The sequence below is a fragment of the Lissotriton vulgaris genome, chromosome 7, assembly GCF_964263255.1.
Source record: "Lissotriton vulgaris chromosome 7, aLisVul1.2, whole genome shotgun sequence".
In the NCBI taxonomy this organism is placed as follows: Eukaryota; Metazoa; Chordata; class Amphibia; order Caudata; family Salamandridae; genus Lissotriton; species Lissotriton vulgaris.
In genome coordinates this window covers 320,237,863-320,252,782 of record NC_141695.1, presented here as the reverse complement: position 1 = coordinate 320,252,782, position 14,920 = coordinate 320,237,863, and the positions used below count along the sequence as shown (strand labels likewise).

Here is a 14,920-nt window from a genome sequence, read left to right as displayed (position 1 = left end):
CAACCGTGGTTCACCACACTGCTAGAACTATCTCTAGTTCCACACCAAAAGCTACGACTGACTCCATCCCTGCTAACGCTGAACCATGGAGACATCCGACATCCAGACCCACAACAACTGAATTTGGCTATCTGGCTCCTGAAGTCTTAGAGTTTGGTTATCTTAACCTACCACCAGACTGTATGAACATTATTAAAAAGGCCAGGAGACCTACTACCAGAGCTTGTTATGCTGCTAAATGGAAGAGATTTGCCATTTATTGCAACATTAACCAAATTGATCCCCTGGATGCTTCCATCCAAAATATCATTAGTTACCTTTTACATTTACAAAGGTGCAACTTGGCATATTCATCCATACGCCTTTAATCAACATGCCTAACGTTATGCCTCATTTGTTCTTTTTCCCTCCTTCATTCCTTTTCCGTGTAATTTATTTTTTCCTCGTTTAAGTAATGTAGAAAGGCATAGTGATAATATTGTTTGAAATAAGACAACAATGATTAATTTTCTGTCCTGATGATGATGCCCATAATTAAATAAGGCATTGAAACGTCGTCGACTTGTAAAAAAACCCCTTATGCAGTATGATACTGAAATATTGTAAAAATGCAAAGTTGTGGTTATGATTCACGTCTGTAAATACTGAATACAAGTTCACAGACTTATTGTAGCCTTGCCCTTTTGACCATTGCTTTCATTGTTTTGTCTTGTATGTTGTGGGTCACGGCTGTGCCCACTTGTTATTTCAGTGTCCTTATATTTTTGTTTTATTGACTTGAACGCTTAATTAAAACTTCTTGTCCGGCTGGACAATAGACATTACACTTATCAGGTGTTCTGATTATTTGCTTGCAACAATTACAGCATATTTACAAAATAGACAACATCTGTCTCTTTTCAGAGTGCCTGCAATTAAAGCATTTATGGAAGGATTAAAAAGAATCATCCCACCCAGGTTGCCACCTTCTCCAGTATGGAACCTTAAACGTTGTTCTTACAAGACTCATGGGACCCCCTTTTGAGCCTTTACATAAATGTGAACTGCAATTCCTCACGTGGAAAACAGCTTTCCTTATTGCTATTACCTCTCTTAAGAGTAAGTGAGATACAAGCATTTAAAATACAAGAACCATTTTTACAACTACATCGTAACAAAGTGGTTTTAAGAACTAATCCAAAATTCCATCCGAAAGTCATAACTCCTTTTCATTTAAACTTATCTGTAGAGTTACCTGTGTTTTTCCAAAATGTTAATGGGTGTCTTATATACCCAGACTCTGTGGCAGAAAGGGCTCTACACACATTTGATGTTAAAAGAGCTCTTCTCTACTATATAGATAGGACTAAGTCTTTTCGAAAAACAAAACAACTGTTTGTGTCTTTCTCTCCACGTCATAAAGGCAACCCCATCTCCAAAGGTGGGATTGCAAGTTGGATTGTAAAATGTATACAAATATGCTATCAAAAAGCAAAACGTACATTAACAGTTCGTCCTAGAGCTCACTCAACATGCAAACTAGGAGCCTCTATGGCTTTCTTAGGAAACAACCCCCTAGAGGACATATGCAAGGCAGCAAAATGGTCTACAACACACACCTTCACTAAACACTACTGTGTTGATGTGCAAGCCAAGCAGCAAGCTGCAGTAGGCCAAGCTGTCCTTAAAACTCTCTTTCAAACTACTGCAACAGAAACAGGTGACCACCGCTAGGGGAGACACTGCTGCACAATCGATGCTATGTGTACAATCTGCAGCTCATATGTCTCGAACGGAAAATGCTACTTACCAGTATGCATCTGTTCTTGGCATGTAGAGCTGCAGAGTTGTACACGCCCTCCCGCCTCCCCGAGACCTCTATCTGTTCCAGTTTTATCTTACTTAGATGCACACGCATGAACATCTTTTTCTTTACTTCTACTAACTCCATCATTTCCCATCATGGCGAAAAACAATCTAAGGATGGAGCCGATGCCCATGCGCACTATCGTCCAAGGGAGGAGTCGCCTATCTCGTGACTACAAAGGCTTCTTCCAAGACGACAACCACATGCAATCATCCGAGCCCAACACCAGGTGGCGATCTAATGCTAGGTGTACAACTCTGCAGCTCTACATGCCAAGAACAGATGCATACTGGTAAGTAGCATTTTCCTTTTTAATAGTCAATAATTATTTGCATGGACATTTTGTTTGGGCCAGGGGTGTACAAAGTGAAGTACGTTATGGAGGCAGTGATAGGTTAAACATGCAGTAAACATGGTCTAACAGACTTGTTGGAGAAGTGTACATTCTAGCGTCTAGGTGTATTCAAGCCATGTGACACTGAATATTATGTTCATGGCTTGCTCCACCGGGGTGGTTTGCATGTGAAGTACTGTGTGCTCAAGTCATGTCCCACCCCGTGTAGTTTTCAAGGCATACTTGATACCGACAGTTTGACGGTTAAGAGTTACATTATTTATTTCATATGCCACTGAGAGTGGTGGTCACTGCAGGCACCTCATGTGGTGGTTTGTGTACCAAATATTGTAATGTTCAAGACATGTGTGACTTAGGGTGGTGTTATTGTGTGTTTTTGTTAGGTACCATGCCTTTGAAGCTGCAGTATATTTGCCTGGATAGTTGTGAGAACTATTTTAGGGTACTAGGTAGTTATCTGTTACTTGGGCGACGGTGACAGCCATTTCAGGAGTTCTTTGGTTTTTATATGTTAAATGTCTTTTTGGTTTTAACCATTTGTGCATTGTACACCTGAATGGACTTTCATTTTACTGGGAGGCATGTGTTTGGTTTGCAAGGGCATGTTTCTATTGTGTCTATTGCATCAAGATTATTGAAATGTGCATCACATGAGTTTGAATGATCTTGAAAGTGTGTTTCACAGTTGTTCTGGAAGAAGGAACAACTGTTGTGTCTGGTGATATGTTTCTTGTCCTTCATTTATGGCTTTTGCTTTCATGCTCCTTACCCAGGATGTGTGATGCTGTGGGTGTTCTGTTGGAGTTGTGGGCTGTTGTTCTGCAGGAGAGTGTTGGTCATAAGTTAGTTGGGCTGAGCGGGGGAGACACCAGATGTAGTGTTGGTTCATGACTTGTACACAAGTGTAAGTTTATAGTAATTAAAATAAGCTAAATTTAATAACACTGCATTGTATGCCAAACAAGACCCTATGATAAAGCTATCCCAAGAAAATGTATTCAGTATGTGTTATATGTCGAAAACGGTCGGAAGAATCTCAGCAAACCTAAAAAGGTTGTTTGTGGAATCCAAGGGCCAGATGTATCAAGGCTTTTGCGACTCGCAAAGGCCGAAATTCGCAGAATTTCGGCCTTTGCGACTCGCAAACGGCCGATTTGCGATTTTTCATATGTATTAAAAAATCGCAATTTAAGGAATAGCAATTATTTGCGATCCCTTATTTTGCCATAGCATTTAAGGAATCGCAAATTTTGCGATTCCTTAAATGATATGTATGACACATTTTTGGTTTGCAAATTTGTATTAAGAAATCGCAATTTAACACCAACTTGTAGTTGGTGGTAATTTGCGATTTCTTTTAAAAATGCCCTAATTGGCATTTGTGAGGGTGGCAAGTGACACACATACATGCCCATAGGGCATGTATGTGTGCCACATGCACACTCATGTAGATTTCAGGGGTGCAGCAGGGTTTCTTTGAGACACCCCTGCACCCTTGAAATAATTCTCAAATTGCGATTAGCAAATTGCGAATTCGCAATTTGAGAATTATTGCACTTTCATTCCTATGGGCCTCCTGGCAAATTGCGAATTCGCAAATAAAGAATAATAAGAAATCGCAAAAAAAATTGCGATTTTGTACATACATTCCGTTTTGCAAATTCTAAATAGCGATTCGCAAAAAATCGCTATTAGGATTCGCAAAACAGTATCTTGATACATCTGGCCCTAAAGCTACCAAAAAAGGAATACTGAGAAAACAAAAGTTCCTCTTTGCTACATCTGTAGATGGCAGGATATCGACAGGTTTTAACAGTAAGAAAACCTTCTACAGACTGCCAAATGATTTTCTGAAATTTAGGTCTGCTTTCCATTGCTAAGTCTTATGGTTCCTAGACCAGGCTTTCTCTAATGCAGTAAAATTTCATTTTGCGTGGTCTCTATAGCAGGCAACATACTGTGCTGCCTGTTTACACTTATATGCATGCATGCACTCTTCCTTACTACTCCCTCTCAACATATACTGCCTTTGACGATGTCCACAAGGACTTATAATACCTTTGAGAAAGTTGAATCAATTAATTAAAAACCTTACAGAGATTGTAAATAAAAAATGTAATAGGGGATGACTTAATTTGAAGGCGTGATGGAGTCTAGTCTTAAAGACCATTAATCTGCTGCATTTTTACAAACAGGATTCTATGGCAGGGGTCCGTGCTGAAGAGGAGCTGTTTGATCCAGGATATGAACCTGACTGGGCAGTGATCAGCACTGCAGGAACCAAAGCCCGGTCCCCAGAAGAGACTCCGGGTAATACCTGCTCTTATTATTGATAACAAGACTCACTTGTCTCATGTAATGTTCTTACCCGCTCTTTACCTTTGTATTTTGGCATTAGAATGCACTTCCTGCGTGTGTCTTATTGTTTCTAATGGATACTTCTAACTGCAAATTCCTCAACCTTGTGAATACCCATCATATTACGGACTGACGCGAGAAACTTTAAAAGCAGTCCTCCTGTACTCTGGTAGGTGCTGTTGTGTGGCAATGCACCGATGTTGTTCTACTCTGGAAGGGATGAGTGCAGCTGCATATTAGCGCTGCCCACGCATGCTGATGTGAGTTTGTTTCTTACTATACCTCCAGACACAGATCTGGAGCTTCCGTTTGGTCTTTTTAACCAATTATTTTTACAAAATGATCTAGTTTGCAAGGGAAACTGTAACTCCCTGAAACAACAGGTTTTAAACCTTGTAAGTGCAATCCCAAACAGATGTCTGTGACGATCCTCACGAAGTTTGTTTGTGGCCCCTATGGTTTAAGCATGACTCCAAGGCCTGCAAACCCAGATGAACCCGAAGGTCGTATGTGACAGTAAGGCTAAACTTTACATCACACAGGTGCTGTTGAGGGAAGGACTGAACGCTCACCTCAATTCGTTCCTTGGGTATTGCCGCTGCGTCGTCTTCCTCCCGGGTGGGGTAAAAGTTTCCAAACTTGGAGGCGTCCTGGTGCCGCCCCCTTCTGTTGTCCTCTGGTGGTGGCTGTGTGCTGAGTGCGACTGGCTGAATGCACCCTACCTCGGCCAGCCCAGGTGAAAACCTGAGGTGTAAAGATGCGCTTAGTGGATGACTGCGCCTTATCCAGGGAGCTAAATGTCTGGACACATTTACCCAGTTCCTGTATGAATGGGTCATCAAACTCTCCTTGGGCAATGGGGCCTGCTTTATAGGTGGCTAGGTCCCCAATTTAGGGTTGATTTTGACGAGGAGTGAACACCACAATTCTCGTCCCCCAGGAGGATGATGGCCAGTTGGGCCCAACCCGATAGGACCTCAGGGGAGATAAGGCTCCCAGATGCTTTGGCATCCTCCGCCATATCCAAGATACAGGTTAAAGGGCCTGCCAGGTCTAAGAGCTTGTTCTGGCAAGCCCTTCAGGAACGGTCAGTCCCTTTCTTGGGGTCTTGCTTGTATTTTCCCAGGAAGGTGGCAATGAGTTCATCTATGTCCGGCGTACAGGCCACTTTGTCACTGAGAGATGGCCGTGAGCACTACACCCGCAGGTGGTTACGCACTTCCTTGGTTAGCAGCTTATAAAGCCGCCCCACAACATAGGCTGCAACCTTGTCTGCAGGTACCCATTACGAGGAATAGGGATGCAGGAGGCTATCCGGATCTAGCAATTCTGATGTGTCCTGGATGGCATTACCTGCGTGTGGCGAGGTGATGGGCGCCAGGGGCGGGAGTCTGACTCCTGCTCTCCCTCTGAGCCAGAGGGTTAATCTGGTCCCTGAGGAGTCGAAGGTGGGCAGGGGAGGCAGGGAGCACCCGAGGGTTGCAACCCTTAGGGACCGGGCTCTGGGGTATCCAGCTGCAAAGGCTTCTTGCAGGTCATAAAGGCCTGCTTCAGCTGTCAAATGCGTCCAAATCGATGACAAATAGGTGGTCCTTTTTGTTTTAGAGAGTGGCGGGGCATCCTGGAGGTTAAATGGGCTTAAGCCCCAATTGACTTCCTTCCCAGGGAGGGGTTTGTAACAGCACTCTGCGGAATACTGCAAGAGTGTCTTCTCTAGGGGGGCTACTGCCAGTGTCACTGCCTTCGTGATGGAGGCATCCATAATCTCCAAAAGAGGTCATCAGTGGGGAGGTAGGGAATGGTATCCTCCTCCAGGTAAGTCTCTACTATGTCAATCATATTAGCCACAGTAATGCTTGGCACCAAATGGGGAATTCCCAACCAGGTTTATCCCAGAGGAGCACAGGGCTAATGACAGGAGCAAATATGCTGGGGACCCAGCTGATTCAATGCAGGTTATAGATTAGGGGCGTACCCCAACCAGTTACTGCAGCCCAGGGCTAAGCCCTGCAGGACATCACCAGCCCACGTACACTACTTTGGGCAGAAGGACTCGCCTGGGCAGTTGTCTGTGTTTGTTAGAGGCAAAATGCACTAATCGCCTAAATATGCAGACCCCCTGGGAGGCGTAGAGACTCCAGGTGTGAGGGGCACAAGCTGATATCAGCACCCGGCACGCTGTCAGATTACAGGAACGTCAATGAACGCGCCGGCTCAGGGCAGTGAGACATGCAGAGTGCAATTGGAATGCTGCTTCCCTGGTGGCTGAAGGCCAACACTGCAGTGGGCCCAGGTGGCCAGCACATCAAGTGAAACTGACATCAGCCGAAGAGGAGCGACAGGCGTTCCCGAGGCCACGCACTGAATTTGAACAAACACACAATATCTGAACACTGCTAGGAAAGTTTAACATACACACAAATCTTCACAAATGATAGAAATCAAGTGGCCGGAAGCACTTAACTCAGCTGTTGAGCAGTGAAGAAAGAGTAGGCAGCAACAGTGTCTTGGGACTATGGAGGGGTCCTGGAATCATCTGATTTGATGTTAAAATGTGTTGGACTCTGACTTTTTCACTCTAGTTTATGGGAAATGGAGTCTGTTAAGGTTTTAAGTAATGGCTGCTGTTAATAAAACGAATAAAGATAAAGCGTAATCCTCGCACTGGTCCTGCCATAGAATCTTGTTGCTCTACAGGTTTATGGACTCAAGCTTGTGGTTGGCAAGAGTCTTGTGGTTGTGAATGTTTGTCAGAGTCGACTTATAACATTGTTTGCTCTGGAAGCCTCGTACGTTATCATACCACTGACAGAGCGAAGTTTTATATGGTGTTGCAGAAGATGCTGTGGGAGATAGTCTTCTGTGTAGTGCTTCCAGTTAGATCATACAGTGACACTTGTACATATCAAAAATGTAAAGTTCTAATTATTAATATTGCTAAAAGAAAGTATAAGTTAGCCAATTCTGCCCATTTGGTTTGTATGGGTTCACTACTTAAGATCACATGGCTGATCTAATCTCTGAGTAGAGATTCAAGAACGACTGCAAGCAGTGTGCCTCAGTTTCTGAAATTCTGCAGCACCATTCCAAAGACACATTTGAGGCACAGAACCTGCGATGGTCCTATTAGTCGATTTGCTACGATGGATCCTGGTATTTTGAAAGACTATGTCCAGAAGCTATTTGCTCTCCTATATTGGTTTTGATGACAGTTGTATGTGGGTCTCGGAGTGATCAGTTCTTGTTTCAGCATGAAAATCAAAGACCTTTTCTTCCAAAGTCTGGCAGTTTTTAAAGTGATTTAGTGGTACAATGTTGGTGTGCAAGCCCATATGTCAAACAGGCAGCACACATTGGATTGGTTAGAAACAAATAAGCAGAAACAGGATGCATCTGTTTCTCTAAAGTAGCACCAGAATTCTTGTTCTTGTCATTTCTGTTCTATGTCCCTTTTTCCTTCTTCACATTCTTGATAAGATCCTCTAATTCACCTCCAGTTCTCCATGATATTGTTACCTCAATATTTTCAGTATAGTCCAAGCCAAAGTATAAGTCAGAGAATCTTGTATAGCGCACAAATCACCGTTAGGTCTCAGGGCGCTTGCAGAAGATTCCACTACCTGGGTTTTATCTCGTATCATTTAGAGAACAGCCATGTTTTTAATTCTCTGCGAAAGCGCAGGTTATCTGGGATAGACAAGAGATGGGATGGAAGCTAATTCCAAAGGTGGGGGACAAGATATAAAAAGGAGCGGCCTCCGTTTCAAACAGTGCGTAGCCGAAGAGGGGTTAGGAGACGTTTAGAGCTGGACCTCAGGGTTCTGGCGGGCTGGTATTTTTTCAGTGTTTTTCTAAATAACTGAGGCCGGTGCCATATATGCTTCTGTGTGTTAGGAACAAGCTTTTATAATGCCCTATCTTGCTAATTGGAAGCCAATGAAGGAGTTTTAAATTGGGACAGGATGGCGATCTTGGAGGTAAGTACAAAATTAATCTGGCCACGGCTCTTCTGACTCCCCCCGACGCTCGCGCAATGCGGTCGGGGGCTCGGGCGACACCGCCCACGCGGCTCCACCGGAGCCGCATGCGCCGCAGCCAGCTCCATACCCGCCGGTCCCTGGGCTGAATGCAACGCCGGACGAGATCGACGCATTCCTTGTGGCCATGAGGAATCGATCTCCTTCGACGGGCCCTACGGAGGTGCATTCGGGCTCGGGGGTTCGTCTGGGGGCCCTAGCGGGCCGGCGGCTTTGGCCCCGGCGCCGGCCCCAACGCTGCAGGGTCCCACTGGATCCAGGTCCGGATCCGGGTCGCTGCTGGTCAACCTCATGACTCCTCCGCCGGCGTCGACCCCCCGACGCCGTCCCCGGACGTCGTCGTCCCCGATCCCCCCCTCGATCCGGTTCCGACGTCGAGAGAAGAACATTTCTTCTATGATCCGGCCCCATCATTTGAAACCTGAGTACCTGGAGATGGAGGGCGAGGCAGTTTGGGAGGGGTCTGAGGACCCTCTGGCACGGGAGTGCCAGTCTTTTCAGGACTGGGCAGGTGAACTAGGGAAGGCCAGTGGTTTGGGCACTTCGCCCGACACTGGATTTGTCTCCCCTCCTACCGTAGCTATGGAGGAGGGGGCTGCCTATAGTGTGGCGCTGACGAGGGCGTCTAAGGCCTTGGCTCTTGAGCTCCCCCTCGCGGCCGTGAGGACTAACCTCCTCACTGAGGTCCTTAAACCGCAGGCACGCTCTTCGGAGCTTCTACTGCCGTTTAATGAGGCCTTAACTGACGTTCTTTTGGACACTTGGTCCAGGACCGCTACAGGTCCCCCTGTAGATAGGAACGTGGCCAGACACCCCCGCCCGGCCCCGGGCGACCCTAGTTTCCTTTCCACCCACCCCACCCCGAGAGCCTGGTTATCCAGGCCTCTAATTCCCAGACTGCATTCCCGAGAGCATCCCCTGATCGGGAATCCAAAAGGTACAAACAATATGGTAAAAAGATGTTCTCACAAAATTTGGGGTTGCGGTCAGTCAACACCGCGTACCTCTTGGGCCGTTATACCCACTCTCTGTGGGACACGATCGCGGACGTGCTGCCACAATGCCCGGAGGAGGCCTGGGCTAAACTCACCCAAGCCCTTGTGGAGGGTCGAGATGCAGCACGGTATTCCATCCGATGTGTGCTGGATACAACGGACTCGCTAGGCAGGGTGATTGCAAAGACGGTGGCGGTTCTGTAGTAGGGGATCTCTGTGTATAGTCATAATCTAGTGAATACTCCCGCCAATGTGCGTGGACCCCGGAGCAATCAAAAATAATCTCTCAAGATGTCGAAAAATGCAGGACTGCACAGACACTTAAGAGAGAATTAAAGACAGATAATGCAGCCTATAAAACCAGGCTACACTGTCCAGTACTTCAGCTAGAAATTCCACCAAAAATCCACAAACAGAAAAGTCTGTCCAGATTTCCCTTGCTTCAGCAGCAAAAACCCTCTGGAATGATAGAGATGAAGACATGGACAGACAAGCCCCATAGGCTGCCATTATGTGGCTAAAAACAGGATACTGTGCCTTTAAGAGAACGTTCCAGAACTTAACAGTATCCCAGAATGCACTGCAGGTCCCTTTTACTTTCAGTTCTTTTTTCTGGCTCCTGCAAGCAGGACCCTAGATCATTGAGCGCTCTCTTTTCAAGGGTTTGTTGGTGATTTTTCACTTTTGTTTCAAGTGAGTGCTTTCTAAAGTACTTTGGTGCTTTTCTTCTTGGTTTTTGCATCCTTTGATGTCAAATATGCCTGCATTATTTGACAACTGTCCAGAGTGCTCCAGGAAGAAGGCCAAATCAGATCCCCATGAGGTGTGTATCCTCTGCCTTCTCTCTTCCCATGTCCCAGAGGAGTGTGTGATTTGTCAGGGCTTCTCTGGCAGAAGGACAGAAAGAAGATCAGGCTTCAGGGCCTTGAGGAAAGAAGGTTGAAGGCGCAAGGTGGATCTGGAGGGGCTTCCTCTGCCCGTGCTGAGGCCTCTGGCGGGCTGGCTCCCCAGGGGCAGGAAGACCAGCAAGCATCCCCATTCTCCGTCTGGGTCGATTGCACCGACTACGGCGTCGAGAGGGATGACTACAGTCTGTTCCCCGTCGTCTGGGGCGAAGCGACGTCGACGCTCGATGTCGAAGGAACTGGACAGACTGACGTCAAAGTCGTCAAAGTCATCGTCGAGTGATCGACGTTGAAAGGCCCGGCGTCGGCGCTCGCCGTCGAGGCGACACCGCCGTTCGCGGTTGGCGGAAAGGAGAAGATCCTCGTCGAGGAGATCCTCGTCGTCGAGGAGTAGATCACCGTGGAGGCGCAGATCGCCGTAGAGGCGCAGATCGCCGTCAAGGCGCAGAAGGTTGCCGTCAAGGCGCAGAAGGTCGCCGTCGAGGCGCAGGAGGCCGCCGTTGAGGCGCAAGAGGCCGTCGTCGAGGCGGACGAGGTCGCCGTCGAGGCAAAGGCACTCGCCGTCGAGGGAGAGACGGTCGACGCTGAGGAAACGACGCTCGACGTCGAGGGACCGACGCTCGCCGTCCGGTCACCGTTCTTCGACGCCGAAGAGGCGTGGAAGGAGGTCTGATGCCATGGGAGGTTCGCCAACGTCCCAGGCTGGAAAAGAAGGCGGATCACCGGGCTCGGTATACTCCGAGGTGTATACCCCGTCACGGAGGCCGGTTACACCCCCGCCTCCATTGCCGAGGTGGCACCTACTCCTCCTCCCTTACCACCACTTCCGCAACCTGTACCTCAACCTCAGTTGCCAGAAAAGCCACCTCCGGTCCCTCCGAGGTCGGTCTCACTGCCCAGACTTTTGACCCCTCCCAAGGGGACCCCTAAGCCGAAGGCCCCGGCCAAACCAAAGGCGCCTGCTCCGGTGGAACCGGCGGATCGACCGAAGCCAAGGAAGTCGCGATCACGCTCCGGACGGAGAGGGAGATCGAGGAGTCGACGTAGATCCTCCACCAGGTCAAGACATCGCCATAGGAGGCAGGGATCTAGGTCCCGCACGGACTCCTCCAGGTCCAGAACCAGGACCTATTCACCGACCTTGTCGGAATCCCCAGGTACAAGGGTGTCTCCGGTGGACGACATCAGCACGTTCCAGGATGTTCTCATGAGGAGGGCTGCAAATTGCGAATCACGGTGATGGCTCCAACACCCACGACGTCCGTGATATTTGAAACGCTTCACAAGAAGCATTTGTCTCGCCCTCTACTGCCACTAGGGCCTTGTTTGGTAGAGATTGCGGAAGAGCTGTTCTTCACGCCAGCGGTGGTGAATGCCGCTCCCTCCCGACTTCTGAAGAAGTACAGGGCCCCGGATTCGGACCCGGCTTTTCTGCAGATAGATCCGGTGCCTGACTCTGTTATACCTCCCCTTCCTTAACAGTGCCGCCCGATAAGGAGAGCCGATGTATCCACTCGGCTGGAAGGAAGGCTTGTGGGACTGCATCCACGGCCATGAAGGCGTCCCGCGATGCGGCGTTGCTAGGGCGGTATGACTGTGCACTGTGGGACTCCCGGCAACAGTTCATGGAACTTCTGCCACGAGACAAGAGGGAGGACTTCCAAGAGATCCTCACAGAGGGGATGCTGGTGTCAAACCAGGTCATCAGCGCGGCTGCGGATGTCTCTCTTTTGGCTGCCCATGGGTACTGTCATGGGATCAACCAGCGGCGCCATGCTTGGCTCTGGCTCACATCACTCAAGCCTGAGACCCAGCAGCGGGTGGCCAATCTGCCCTTTTCCGGGGAAACCCTGTTCGGAAAGCATGCCGATGATGAGATGGCCCGCATGAAGGCGGAGGCAGAGACCCTGACGGCTGTGGGCTTGGAGAAGCCCAAAGAAAAGAAGGCCTACCGCCCGTTCCAGAGACGGTTCGGTGCACAGGGAATGGAAATGGAAATGGAAATGGAAATGGAATAAATCTTATAATGCGCTACTAAGCCCGAGGGCATCAAGGCGCCTAACTAAAAGAAATCAAAATAACCATATAACCAGCACTACGGATATGTAATTGAGAATAGCCATGTTTTCAAAGCTTTCCAGAATTTAAGGACCGACGATTGAGATTTAATTTCTATAGGGAGGCTGTTCCACAGCTTGGGGGCTACTGTTGAAAATGCCCTCCCGCCCCATTTACTTCTTCGAACACGGGGCACCACCAACAAGCTCTTTGTGGAAGAGCGAAGGGCTCTATCCGGGACATAAGGACGTAGCAATTTCCTCACACCATCAGCCCCTTTGCCTGTAAGCGCACCATAGGTCAGACAGAGAGTCTAAAAAACAAGCCTGGACTCAATAGGAGCCAATGGAGGCTTTTCCTGGCGGCCGTAGCGGAGGAAAGTCTAGGGGCATCCAGTACAAATTTAGCCGCTGCATTCTGAACAGACTGGAGACGCTGCACCAGACCTTTATTAGCACCGGCATATAAGGCATTACAGTAATCAAGTCGCGAAGCAACAAGTGCAACAACGACCTGCTTACGAGCCTGAGGGGACAGATAATATTTAATTTTCCGCAGAATTTTCATGATGCCCCAGCAGGTAGCAATTGTTCTGTTTACCTGCTGTACCATAGAGAGAGCCCGATCTATCATCACTCCCAGATTTCTCGCAGAGTCAGTGGGTGTAGGGCACATTCCCAACGAGGGGGGCCACCATTCTGCCGTCCAGATGTTAAAGTTTCCGCCGAAAACCAAAACCTCGGTCTTCTCCCCATTCAGTTTAAGTGAATTGTAGATCATCCACTTCGACACCGCATCCATACAGTTTCTAAAATTCTGAATGGGATTATTCACCGAACGAGAGAGGGACACCAGAATCTGGGTGCCATCGGCATAGGAAACTACCTCCATCCCAAACGATCTTACCAGCCTGGGAAGTGGGGCCACATAGATGTTAAACAGGGTCGGACTTAATGCCGACCCTTGTGGAACCCCACATTGCATAGGAGTGGGAGGAGATAGATATTCACCCAACTTAACCCTCTGCTCCCTCTGATCCAAGAAGGATGCCAAAAAGCTCAGGGCTGCACCCTCTACCCCTATATCCCTTAGCCGAGATGTAAGAACCGAGGGAGACAGGGTATCGAAGGCGGCTGTCAGATCTAAAAGGATTAGCAGGAGGTATGACCCAGATCGACCTCAGTGTGGATGTTATCAAGCACTATCGTGAGGGCTGACTCCGTGCTATGTCCTCTCCTGAAACCATGTTGTGACTGGTCCAGGAGACCCGAGGAGTCAGGAAACGCCGCCAGATGCTGGTTAAGATGGGTCTCCAGCATCTTTGCAGGTGCCGGGAGCAAGGAAATAGGGCGGAAGTTTTTAAGTATCTCAGGGTCTAGTGTGGCCTTCTTCAAGAGGGGCTTGACTACAGCACTCTTCCATTGGGAAGGGAAGATGCCATCCTTCATTGCTCTGTTCATGATGTCCAGAAGTGGCGGCAGCAAGGTCTCTCTGCAGTCCTTAAGAACTTTGAGGGGACAGGGATCTAAAGGAGACCCTGATCTCAACTCAAGAGGACGAGGTCAGTCTTCGGGACAGCAGCAGCAACAACAGCAGCAGTTCCGGAGACCCTTCCAGAAGCGCCAGAAGGGTAGAGGGGGACAGCACTCCTCTACAGCGAACAAGGGCCCGGCCGGGTCTCGACCCTGAGCGGTTAATTCCCCTACATCCGTTACCCGCTCCGGTGGGGGGAAGCGTTCAATTTTTTCTGGCAGAGTGGAGAAAAATTACTCGGGACAAGTGGGTGCTGAATATTGTTTGCAATGGATACAGTCTTCGGTTCACCAGCCCGCCTCCATCAATTCCTCCGGTCAGCTCGCGGTTTCAACTGCTCGAGCTCCAGGCGGAGGCCGATATCCTGTTAAGGAAAAGGGCGATAGAAGACGTACCTCTGTCTCAAAGAGGAAGAGGTCTGTACTCCCGGTTCTTCCTGGTTCGCAAGAAGGACAAGAACAAGTTCAGGCCCATTCTGGGCTTGCGACAGGCAAACAAGTGGATTCGCAGAAAAAAGTTTTGCATGCTGTTGTTGCATCAGATTTATCCTCAGTTGCAACAGGGAGACTAGCTACGTGCAATAGACCTACAGGATGCGTACTTCCATGTGCCCTTTGCACACAAACACAGAAAGTTCCTGCGATTTCAAGTCAGCACCAATCATTATCAATACACAGTACTGCCATTCGGGCTGAAGTCTGCGCCCAGAACATTCTCAAAGTGCATGGCAGTGGTAGAAGCACACCTAAGGAAGAACAAGGTGTTTGTCTACCCGTACCTGGACGATTGGTTGATCAAGGCCTCCTCCTTCTCGGAAGCTCAGGCACACTTCC

At 48.4% G+C, this 14,920-nt stretch overlaps 1 protein-coding gene across 1 annotated transcript in view; it reads left to right on the top strand.

The window, feature by feature from the left end:
* Positions 1-14,920, top strand: part of TBC1D17 (TBC1 domain family member 17) — a 730,802-nt gene that overhangs the window by 185,635 nt on the left and 530,247 nt on the right. Inside the window, exon 4 of the mRNA XM_086930148.1 lies at positions 4,397-4,511. Within this exon, the coding sequence (XP_086786274.1) occupies positions 4,397-4,511 (115 nt within the window). The remainder of the gene's footprint in view (positions 1-4,396; positions 4,512-14,920) is intronic.